Raw genomic sequence first — 12,669 nt, forward strand, 5'->3', positions numbered from 1 at the left:
TTCCTATGTAAAGGATTTCTAGTTTGTGCAGATTAGAACTGTGGATATTTGTAGAAATAAATCCAAAACCGGATATTCCCAGAGATCATTATCTTTGTCTACGTATGAAATAGGTAGGTTATTATTAAAGACTGTGCTTGATAAATTGATTAAAAAGCACCACTTTCAGGTCAGCTGTAATCACTTCTTTATCAGTGTCTGGAGATGGTATCAAAAAATATAAAAAAAAAAAAAAACCCAATACAATTTGATTTTAAAACATTCACATAAAAGTTGTATCATATTATATTGGTAGTAAAAGTCATACCAATGTATGCACATGCTTGATATACATTCTGTACAGTACACACACATATATGTATATTCATATATATATATATGAACAACAACTTAGACATCAACATGAATACTGTTGCTTCTTTTTCATTGCTATACATCTTTTCACTTTACAACCCCCGCACATTCAGAAGTGGAAACAATCAATCTGCCCTTTTCAGTTACTATTTGGAAGAATGACGAGTGTTTGTGGAGGTTGGGGCTCTATTATAAGAACACCGTCTTTTGGAGGTCAGCAAGCTCTATCTGTCAATCACTCGACAGCCAACATCTCCGCTCTTCTCGAGTAGGCATAGGACAAAAATATTACTAAAGCTCAGACAAAGATTCTGGCATTCTCGGAGAAAGAAAACACTTTTAATGGATCCTCTACATTTTTCCGAAACATGCATCTCAAGTATCTGGCAGTGCACGTAAAGTCAGCAAATCCACAAATCCCCCAAAATCCAATAGTTACCAAACCACCCGAGCCAGATTGCTAAAAAAAAAAAAAATCACAAATCCACACACTAGATGCTTCATAGCTCCACATTTAAACAAAGGAAATCCTCTTGACTCTGTTAAATATGGCATCTATTCAACCACATGAAAGTTGAAACATTTTCCCAATGATTGACCAAAACTGTAAAATGATCTAAAATGATTCTTATTGAAATAATTACCATGGCTGGAAATTAACTTTCCAAAAAGTGGAACAAATCCATCAAATAAACCTGATTCATGGTTAAAAAAAACATGTAATGACACTAGGTAATTTTGCTGGATTCAAGATGCATGTTAAAGCTAGATGTAAAGATATAATCACAAAAGTCACAAAGCACTCATGTCAACATTTCTTCTTTTTAAATGTGTTCTAAAAATAAAGTCACTTGACTAAATTGCAAAAGCATGTTCAAGGAAATGAAAATTAAAGCACTCTTTCACTCTCTGAAAGAAGAGGGCCGTTCATTACTAGTGCTGAACCTCTCAGTGCCTGTTCTCTACGTAGTCCACCCAACAAAATGAAACCTGTAAGCCAGGGGTGTCAAACTCAAATACACAGTGGGCCAAAATTCAAAACTGTAACAAAGTCGCGGGCTAACGTTAATATTTATTGAAATATATTTATTCCTCCAGATATAAGAATGAATCTTTTCTTATGGACTCAAACACGTTTTGCTGAAAAACTGAATATGGAACAAGCAAAGCTTAATACTAAACAATATATATATTAGCTGTATAATACCAGTAGGCCAGCTCTGATAGTAATTTGGTATGGCTTCACGGGCCAAATGCAAGTAGGCTGCGGGCCAAATTTGGCCCACGGGCCAGAGTTTGACACCTATGCTGTAAGCGTTCCAACACCTACATACGATCAGGTTCCTGCTTTATCTTTGGCACCAAATAAAGAGCCAAGTAAAGCACCCCAGCCAAAAGCCTGTAATAGAACTAGTAAGAAAACAATGAGTACATCTCCTAAACAGCTAGCCCAGCACTTTGTGATTAGAGGTTCATAACCCAGCAGAGAATACATGATGATATGTTATCATCATGTATCATCAGGAAAGTGTGCTGAGGGATTAGAAGTGGCCAGAATGGGATTTGCACTTCAATATTAAAGCCTCAGGTGGCTCCCTCAGCTTTAGCAGTTTTAAATATAACACTTGTGGTTATTCTTCAGCTATGTGCACCGTCGTCTTCTGTAACTCTTAGGATACAGCGACCTCTAGTGGCAGAACTTAAAGCATGTTTTTAAAAAAATGAACTGCAGTATTTCTGATTCATCTCTGAGGGGAACATCTGAGCAGAGGAAACTGCCTCTCCTCTCCTGTGATCTGTGACATAGGCACTGACATCAGCATGAAACTATCCAATCAACCCCACTTCCTGTACTAGGAAGTTGCCCATATTTGGCCATTTGTCAGTTACTGACAAGGCATACCCTGGTAAGGACACAAACTCTACAGTACACTCACATTCACTACAACAGGGCTGACCAAAAACATACATACAAAAAAAAAAAAAAAAAAAGAAATACACAAAATATTTTGTGTACCAGCTGGTTCTGATACTCTACAATAAATAAATCTACTCTGAGCACAATACACGCCACTATCCTGACATTGGATATGTGCAAATGTTTTATGGGTGCCAAGAAACACACACAGATGTTATGATAGACTTAAAAGTTTCATCGGGGGCAACAGAGCTTTTTTACATAAGATATTCCGATGTGCTTCAGTAGGAAAAATGCAGGTGAAGCGAGTGTCACCTTCCTATCAATCGCTCTTCTAAAGTATGAGCGCACATCCAAGGTTTTGGAACTGGTTAACCTGAACGACACACAGCCACGTTTAAATGTTGTAAAGTACACCTGTGCTTCTCCTGCTGTGACAAGACAAAAAGTCCGCTGTGAAAAAGGTCGACTGAGTTCCAGAGTGAAGTGGACTGAGCTGAGCCTGCTGGGAGATGTGGACCAGAGAGCTTGTGGCGCTGACGTCGACGGGGCATTGAGGAGACTTAGGGCCGATGAAATCTGAAAACACAGACACAAAGGTTTATTTACAACAGAAGAAACACACAGACAGTATAATAGAAATACATGAATGTATTGTCATTTATTAGCAATTCCTACTAACACTCCGAGTAGTAACCTGCACAGTACCTGGGAATAAACTTGCATCTGAAATCACTTTTCAGATCTTGAAAAATCCTCAAACACTAAACCAACTGCTGTCGATATAAACCAAAGCTCAGTGAACACTAGGGCTGCCAATTTTCATTTGAATTTCAAACTTGTATTTTTCTTTTTTTAACAGAAACATAAATTACTCATCTGAATTCAAAGCAACCAACACACATAACAGACCGCATCTTTAACTCCAGGAGGTGGGTGTTTACAAAATGCTTTGTCAGGCTACATTGTGAGTAGTTTGTGTGATCAAAGACAGTCGGTAACAGCAGTTTGTGGTGAGTTATTTGCTGACTGTAGACACTTAATAGTAATATCTTTTTACATAGTCGAGGCATCAAATAACAGAATGAGAATGAAATGAAGACATGGCTAAGCATTAAGCTGTCAGGGCCGCATTGATCTGCGTAATCCTTGTGGTGTTGTCGGATCAAAAATGGTCCCTAGGTGAATGACAGACAAGCATATGGGAATCCCGAGGACCACAAAGCAAAAAATAGTCATGTGAGAAAAAGGATTATGTGCAGTCCTATAGAAAAACTAACCATTAAATAAGCATTTCACCATCTTAAATCATCTTTAAAAGTCATTGAACTTATCTTGATGCTTACCTAGAAGCAATAACTTGAACACTTGTTTTTCTGTATGATTTTATCAATCTGTCACATCATTGTGGAGGAATGTTATGGGATCATTGTCTTGCTGCATTGACCCAATTACACTGCCAGACAGATGGTTTCACATTTGACCCTATAATGCTAACTCAAGACCAAATTCTCACTCCTCCATCGCTGAGACGGACAGCTGGTTCAGATTCCTTTTACAAACATGTGCTGCGTATGTATCCAAACATCTATGCCACTCTGCTCCCTTGCAAAAGACAGTGTGTCCTTTGGTTTGTTCAGATGCAACTTTGGAAACCTAAGCCATGTTCTTTTAGAGGCTTCCTCTTGGAAACTATTCCAAACAAGCCATACTTTTTCAGCTTTTATCTAAAGGTACTGTCATGAACTTCAACATTTAACATGCTGAGACCTGTAGAGTCTGAGGTGTAGCTCTTGGGTCTTTTCATGTGAATCTTCAGGTGAATTTCTATGAAAGATTGTGTTATTAACACACATCTGAATGCTCCACACCAGCAAACTTCTGCTTTGTTGATGATCAATTCATCAAGTGCATTTGATTTTCAGCCTGGCTGCTCCTTATCCTCTAAATTCCTAAGGAAGCAGTAATCGTGTAGATAGTTTTTCACTGGACTCTAGAAAGAAACTTATTCACATCACTGTGAGTGAGACAGATTATAATATGAACATTGTTTTATCATGTACCGTTGCTACGTTTCAGCGTGTTATCAGGCAAAAACAGTCAAACACGAGTTTCCTCTATCTTTGAGCTGCGGCTGCTGGCTTTAGAACGAAAATGGTGGTGGTGCATTTTAATCGTGCTGTTAATTGAAGTGTTTTAACAATAGATTTAAATCTTGCAGAAAAGCACAAGTCTACAGGGTTTTTTTTCCCTCTTCAAAAATATGGCACAAAGGAAAAACATTTCTGGGCATCGTAGAACAAATGACGCATTTCATTGATTTCTCAAAGGAAAATGAAAATCGTGGACCTTCCTTCAAATGTTTCCATTGTCAGACTCAAAAGAAAGGAAGCGTTCTGCTCATCTTTTTCTTTTTTAAATTTCTTTACAAAACATACTTTTGGAAAGATTTCAGTTTTAACTTTGTCTTCTTAAAGCACGTGTTCTCATTCTCATCTCATTATATTGACTTTTGTAATGAATTTGCAGGTAAGGCATCCCCTCTGAGGACTTTTGCATGTGGACTATGTTTGTGCACAAGTTGCTTTTCCTCCATTTCCAGCCCGTGTAATTTCACAAGTTCAGAAAGAGGATGTAAACAAATATTGAAACATTTTGCGCTAGTTGTGTTTTTATTGAAAGGTTTATAAGTTCTTTTTGGTGGGCTCGGCACACCGATAAAATAACAAATGAGAGAGGGAACCTAACCTTTATTGTCAATTATTGCCTGAGGTAAATAAACTGGAGTCGACCCAGGAGTATATCGTGACTTTAATGTGGGACTAGAACAATATAAATATTGATCAATGTGACTAATAAACAGCAGCATTTACTGTGATAAAGCGATAATAAAGCTTCAGAGTCGGCTTAAATGGTCAATGCCATTGACCGCTTAAGTACCTGGTGAACTGTTTGCTGTCTTCATGAACCTCCATCTCTCGGCTTTTAAACTCATTCAGCTCCTTACGGATAGCAGCCTGGGGGGCAGAACACACACATACAAAGACACACACAGAAAATAACATCATTAGAAGACCAAGGCCAACTGTGCCCCCCCACCCCAATCACCTTTTCCAAGTAAGCTCATGATGCCTTTGAGCTGTTTCAATGTGAAATGTTCAGATGCTTAAGCGCTCTCATTTGGAGCTTTTAAGATGTTTACAGATAATTTCCATAAATCTGCAGAGCTACAGTCTTTGCTTCGGGGAAGTAGTCGGAACTAATAGTATATGAGTTAAAAAAATCGAGCAAATTACACAGCAGCACAAATGATTATTCTCATTCATTTTAACTTATAAAATAATGATTTTAAAGGGATTTATTGTAATGTTTGTAACCGACTCTTCCCTCAAGCCTTACATGAAAAGTTTGTTTTGTCTGTCGTCAGTAACATCAAGTACATCCATTTTTTGACCTGGTTGTGCAGGTGATGCTGTGAAGTCGGAGGTTTATTTTTAAAGCTGTTAAGGATTTAGTTAGACGTCGCTTGCTTTATTTGCCTGTCCATTCTTTTATTTGACAGTAATGAGTTTAGATTTGTGCGATCAGAAATAATTTATATGTCTCCAAGGCTGTCTGCGGTGTGACTGGTGACGGAGATTTCACTGTACAAATGTGCAAGCAGACAGTTTACTTTGGTTTGTCCATGCATCGTTTTCCCTGTTGCCCTCTGAATGTGAGAAGATATCCTAAAATTGAATATACTGGATGTGGGCTGGAAGTCTCAAGGTCTGTATTTATGTGCTGTGCAGTTCTGAACATCAACAGCAGAGGGAAACCTTGACAAACTGCACACTTTGAGGGTCTTTATTGTCTGTGAGGATATTTTGTTAAGCCATGCTAAATATTCATACAGTGCAGATGGCACATATATGCAGTTACATACTGACTTAGTGTGAGCTAGGTGAATTTCATGTATATCATCAAGCATAAACACACAGAGACGTTTAAGACCATAATATGAAACACAACTGTGTACGCAGAAGGCCGTCCTGTTGAAACTAGAAAAAAACCTGCAACAAACTAAGACCCATACATAAATGGGTTTTTGATTTTGGCCTGCACAAGCTCTGACCCCAATCCACCACCTTTGGGATGAACTGGAACAGCGACTGCAAGCCAGGAAACATTTAGTGCCTGATTTTAATAATGCTCTTACAGCCCAGTGGGTTCAAATTCCTGCAGCCAAGATCTGAAATCTTTTCTAAAGTCTTCCCAAGAAGTCGAGGCCGCTACAAAAGCAGATGGTTGTTCGCCATATATGTGTGATTGCATGTCCACATATATTTTAAGTCTCTAATCACCAAAGTAATCAACATCACAAATTCACAAAATTTTCACCCTGAATAGAAACTGTAAAGGTTTCATAAAGCCCTAATAAATTAAATTATATCAGGAATTAAAAAGCAGTCTACAAGAGCAGTACCTTGTCAGCAGGAGTAAGCCGTGTCCAGGGTTTGTCAGCTCGTCTGTCATAATCCTTGGCGTCCGTTACCTCCACATATTCATTAAAACGAAGAATCCTCCTAGCAACGAGCTCTGCCACCGTCGGCCTCACGCTCAGCTACACACAGATGAGAAAGGAGGAGAAAGTAGACAGTCAGTCGAATCAAATATTAAACTTCAAAATGATCTTCCCAGTATTTTGGTTAATGTCTCAGTTCCAGCTGAGTCCACTAGATGGCCTGATCTCTCTATATAAAACAGTTTCTTTCTACTACCATGACTCATAAGGTGGGGCAAAACATATTAGTAGCTAAATATAGACGTGCTGTGTACTTTCTGTTCTCTTATGTGTGTGTGTGTGTGTGTGTGAAATTTACAGTACCTTTCTCGTGAGCCTCCTTTTAATCTCTTGCTTAGCTTCTTGTTCCTCTGCTTCATTCTTTTCTGCATGTAGAGAACCAGCAGATTGATTTCACACCTACTATGTCTGCAACAAGTTACTGCATCTAATTATATACACAAGCTATAATTTGCAATATTAAGCCAAGTGCATGGCTATGCAGCAGTGTGGCTGCCATTACGTAAACAAAAGCAAAAAGGCGAAAAAAGGGAAATTAGATTCAATCTGAACGGCAAATATTCTTGTGAAATATTCATTGAATTGCACCATATATACACACACACACACACACACACGCATATATATATATATAAACAGTTTGGTGAGGGGGCACTGGAGAAGTCAGTGACATCTAGTGGTCTCATCCAGATTGAAACAGAAGTCATGCAGGATTTACGACACCTAATCCTTTCCTAGCACAACACATACACAGTGTTACTTCTCTTCCTGTGTTTAAAGGAACACATGAGAGCCTTGCATTATTTCTCATGTGCTATGATGACACTGAGGCTGTGTGCTGCAGACCGAAACGTTTTAAAGTCTGCAAATCAACCTTTCAAAAAAATAAATAAAATAATTAAATCAGAGGATAAAGTTACACAGATACCCAGTAAAGCTGTTGCTCTTGACACTTTTACATTACATTACATTATACACACAGTATTATATAATTTTACCAAATCTATTTGTAGATAAATTCTTGCCCACAAAGGGATGAACACCAGAAACAATATATCGGAACTTCCTTACCGCTGTTATGTATGTGGATATAACCACTACACGTATGGACTATGTGTATATCTGTTCTATTGACTGGGAATACAGGCATTCTTTTCACCTACAATAAAGCAGTATTATCATTGTATATTAGGGAAAGAGGTATCATGCATTTGTGCAGTTAGACCAAGAACAAATATACTGATTGAAGTAATGGGCAATTCTTAAAACCATAAAAGCCTGCACGAATGACAAATTTGAACTAAACAGGTGAGATCATAGCCGCTAGCAGAGTTATTTTATTCATGTTCAGTAGCATGACAAGCATGCTCGTTAGTGTGCGTTGGAAAACGAATGACTCAGACCAGCTTCTATCACTTCGGTATATGATCACCAAAGAAAATCCCCTCACAGTGTGATTGAACACATCACTCCACCGTGGGAGACACAAAGCTGCTAAAAGGCAGTAATTCATAATTTAGACAGACATATCTGTCTCATCCATCTGATTAATAAGACACGCAAGGTCGTATCTGAAGATCTGAAAGTGGCAGTAACAGATTGTGGCTGGGCAGCTGAAACAGCACAATACCGGCTTTAATGTGACCATCCTCATGATAGCTCTTGTGATATGGTTGCAGGTAGATAAATGACATTCGGGCTTTAAAGCATTATGACGATCATAAAAAAAAAGGTGTATCACGTCACACCTCTGTTGAAGAGTGTACTTACGCTTCAGAATGTTTCTCTGCTCCAGCTCCTCTGTGGTTGGTCTTTGGCTCAGGCGTCTAAAAAGAGAAAACTGTTTACACTCTTTTTACGAGCAGGTATGGATTTAATAATTCTGCAGGCTCGTGCAGAGAAAAATCCAAAATTATCAACACTTAAGATGTTGTTTTTTGTTTACACCTTTTGTTGCTGAGAATCTGAAGGCTGTTTTAACACCAGCCAATTTGGCTCATCTGTTAGAAAAGGCCAAACTTCAGGACACATTTTTAATGTGCATCATTTGTAACAGTATACCACCCACAGCTACACCAAAAAAATAAACAACAATCTCTGTTGTTATCCTAAAGCAATGCCAAGCTTGAGAAAAAAGTAACACCTAGCCACATTTTCACAGTCCACTTTGTATGCGTGTGTTTGAGTGTACCTGACTAATTTGCTGCCAATCTGCTGGCGTAGCTCGTGCCTCTCCGTCTCTGAACTCTGTGGCAGAATGTTTTTCTCTTCCAGCTCTTTCTTGCTGGGTCGGTTCCCCAGTTTAATGTTCAAGGTGTCTCGTCGGCGGATCTTGCTGGCAAGAGAGGCTAGAACAGAGAGAACACAGGCAGGGCTAGTAACAGTCTTCCGGGGGGTCAGCTGTGGATCATAATGAACAAACAATGAAGAAAATGAGACGTTTAAAAACCTGAAACATCAACAGAAAGTCCATTGTAATGATAAACAGATTAAATGCTGTTCACCAGTGCTGGTTAGTTTTGCAAGCAAAAGTTGCATCTTTGACAATTTTAACAGCATGACTGCACGAAGCAAACATTGCACCGTCACAGCAAGTTGGGCGGCTTCACAGTCTGACTGCAAACGGTTCTTTCACTTCATCTTGGGAGCAATGAGCCCTTGAGCTGAGCAGGATGTTAAAGCTATGGATGTGTTTCTGCAACCATTCAAGGGTTTATACACATCTGGTGACATGACATATTCTTTTACTGGAAGTGTCTATTCAGTAGCCATGAGCTGCTGGCCTACTGGTCAGTTCCACAACTCTGAATCAGGATACGCTGTCTTATATTAAAACCAAAGGTCATGTGTCATTAGGTAAAATATATATAAAACATATTTATTTGCAAAATAAATATGTTTTAACCATAGTAGCAGGACTAGCAGGGCTCTTTAGTTGTGAGGCAACAGTTCTAACCATTGACCCACTGCACTACATCCTCTTAAACACATCACACCCCGCCTGCTAACTGACATGTCGAAGTTGAGTTGTTTAGGTGAGCTTCTCTTTAAGTTCTGCAGCTGACGTGACTGTTGTCAAACATACTGTTTGAGTCCTCGTCTTCCTCCTCCTCTTCTTCCTCCTCATCCCGGTACAGGATTGGTCCGTCAGAATCAGAGTCACTAGTTTGGCTGTCTCTCGGCCTATCGGGTATCACGGTCACCTCGGCCTGCTCTGTTTTTACCCTGGGTCCCTGCGGCTTTTCTGCTTCATCCTCTGCTGACCTGCAGGAATCAATAACACAACAGTGTGACTAAACAAATTTTAATAGATTTATTGTCAGTTATCTAATTTCATATAACAGCAAATCATATAAAGATTAATTTGTGACTTTGTTAAGGTTACTGTAATGCATGCTATCAAACTTAGATAAAGTCAAAGTGAACATAAGGAATTCAAGCAATCAGCAACTTGCATGTACCAACTAGATTTTTACAGTACCTCCGGCTATTTTCAACAACATTCTCTGTTTCTCCTTTCTTCGTTCCACCTCCTCCTCCCTCCTCTTTTGTCCTCTCCTGTTTATCGCTCTGTGAGCTGCCGCGCGCTTCTCCATCTGCGAATGATGTGTTTTCTGTAGCAGTGTTGACATGAGAAGACTGACTTGTGGTTCCAGGAACTGCACCTTTATGGGTATCTTCACCTGCACGCGATGCGTCAGGTGAAGATTTGGGATCTTGGACAGAGTCCCCCTGAGCTCCCCCTGTGTCATTGCTTGAGACTTTAGATGAAATAGGTTTGGTGTCTGAGGAAAGGCGAGAAGCTTTTAAGTCTCCAGGTGGGTTAAGAGTCTCTGCAGAGGCTTTTTGAAGTACAGACGATGAAGTCGGAGTGTCTGATTTCCGGTTGGCCTTTGCATCTGTCCTTTCATTCTGTGCTGCAGAGCCAGTGTCCTTTGACGCACGAGAACGAGGTGTGGAGGTGGAGGTGGTGGTGCTTTTTGTTGTGCATCCCGTCTTCTTTGGATGAGAGGACTTGGCTGAGGAGGACAGAAAATCAGACGTTTTTGTTTTTCTAGATGCTCTATTTTCTGAAGACATGCACAAAAACCTCCTAATATGCTTATACAAATTCTATGTTGTAAAAGACAAATATTTATGTGTTTTAAAGTAAAAATGTCATCAGTAATATATGTAGTTAATAACACGCGTATGATAATGTGAGAATCATCCCAAAATATAAGCAATGTTTATATTCTGTTTAATGGCTGTTGGCTACTTAACCCAGGGAACTATTGCTAGTAGTCTTACACCTTCTGTTCAAGTGAAACATTTTGATTGGCTGCATGGATAAAACTGAAGCGTATAAAACGCGATGTCTCACTTTTGCTCTCTATTTCAATCAAAGTAGTTTCACCTAAAGTATGATCGGCCTTGAATTTTAATTTTCAAATGCATCACGTTTTTTGTCTAGGCTGTGCAATGCCAGAAAACGTAACCATTTTTGATTAATACATAATCCAAGTGTATGCAGCACATATGGATTCCAATATTTACCAACTCTTAAACTTAAACATAATAGAGTAACTATCTAAACATATCTTCTCCATTAAAACTGTGACAAACACAGAATACCTAAGGATATACTGACTACTAAAGTATGTTTTCAAGTCTATGTGAAGTGTCTTTGTGTGCTGGTAAAAACACCCTTAGGAGAGGGGGTGAACTTAGGATTTCGAAGTTATTCAAACATTAATGAAGCAACGTTTGTGCCACTTTCCTGAACACACCACAAAAGACACAAATATCCTCTGAAAGGACTGCATGAACATCACATGCAGTGTTCTAAGTTTCGTTTAACCATGCTATATATTGCAGCACAGACACACACACATATACACAGGAAGCAGGGGGATGATCATGCCCTGGTGTCATGCTAGTGAAACCACACAAGCTCGTCAGATTGCTCTCTCTCTCTTTCTTGTTAAAGTGGCGATGCTACACTGACCTCACTCACTTTTCTTGCTCAGCCCCTCTGACACACACACAAACACTGCAGACATTTCTAGAGGTTCACAGATAAATCTTTACTTCTGCTTTCTTGGAAAACAGGCAGATATTGTAAATGACATGCTTTTTATAAGGAAAGCACATCGTGAAGAGGGAGAAAAGGGGAAATACTAACCACTAACCACTTCAATAACATTTGCACGAGTGTGCACATAAAGCCATGCTTAGAAGGAACAAACTGCTTAATAGTGACTCCTATTTTCCTTCCAACAGTGAGAGAAGGGCATTCTCCATGCGGGAATGAGGGAAGGGATGAACACTGACAGGCCAGCTGGTTTCGGTTCTAACTATCTGAACTTACCAGTCCCGCGACCAGTTGTGTTAGTGTTCCGTGGGGGGTTAGCTTTAGCCTGTGTGGACGACCCAGTCTTGACAGTGGTTTTAGTTGTCTTTTTAGCCCCAGAGGCACCATCCTTGTGCTTTGCCGTGGCTGCGGTGCCACCGGCAGGTTTGGATGATGCGGGCGGAGTGGCGCTTGGCTGTTTTTTAGCTTGAGTCTCTCGAGGTCGCGCCTGATTTGCCCGGGTGTTAGGTTTAGTATCAGACCTTTCTAAATAGATGAGAGGGAGTAGGAAGGAAAAGTGCAGCAGTTACAGGTTAATATAAAGGCTGGAAGGAAGATAAAAGTTGCTGATCTGTGCAAACTGATGCACAAATAGAGAGGTGGACAAGCAGAGACAGAGGAGAAAATGAATGATACAGAAAGTGTATGACAGAGCTGATGATGAAGGGCTCTTGTACAGCTTTTCCAGAGAACTGATAGATAATATGTACCCATTAACCT

General features: G+C 39.6%; 1 protein-coding gene across 4 annotated transcripts in view; it reads right to left on the minus strand.

Moving 5' to 3' along the window:
- Positions 1–679: 679 nt before the first annotated feature.
- phactr2 (phosphatase and actin regulator 2) overlaps positions 680–12,669 on the minus strand; it is a 41,859-nt gene continuing 29,869 nt past the window's right edge. For 3 of the 4 annotated variants that reach the window (XM_085477333.1, XM_085477335.1, XM_085477334.1), the window contains exons 5-13: positions 12,187–12,435; positions 10,318–10,855; positions 9,922–10,100; positions 9,028–9,184; positions 8,607–8,662; positions 7,140–7,201; positions 6,738–6,875; positions 5,213–5,289; positions 680–2,851 (exon numbers count right to left, since the gene is read on the minus strand). In XM_085477333.1, the coding sequence (XP_085333459.1) occupies positions 2,836–2,851; positions 5,213–5,289; positions 6,738–6,875; positions 7,140–7,201; positions 8,607–8,662; positions 9,028–9,184; positions 9,922–10,100; positions 10,318–10,855; positions 12,187–12,435 (1,472 nt within the window). In that variant the 3' untranslated portion in view covers positions 680–2,835. The remainder of the gene's footprint in view (positions 2,852–5,212; positions 5,290–6,737; positions 6,876–7,139; positions 7,202–8,606; positions 8,663–9,027; positions 9,185–9,921; positions 10,101–10,317; positions 10,856–12,186; positions 12,436–12,669) is intronic. The other variant, XM_085477336.1, reaches the window with a different exon arrangement.

The sequence above is a fragment of the Copadichromis virginalis genome, linkage group LG13 (genome assembly GCF_057382275.1).
Source record: "Copadichromis virginalis isolate Kocher_CV1m ecotype Utaka linkage group LG13, C_Virginalis_male_GT1.1, whole genome shotgun sequence".
Taxonomy (NCBI): domain Eukaryota; kingdom Metazoa; phylum Chordata; class Actinopteri; order Cichliformes; family Cichlidae; genus Copadichromis; species Copadichromis virginalis.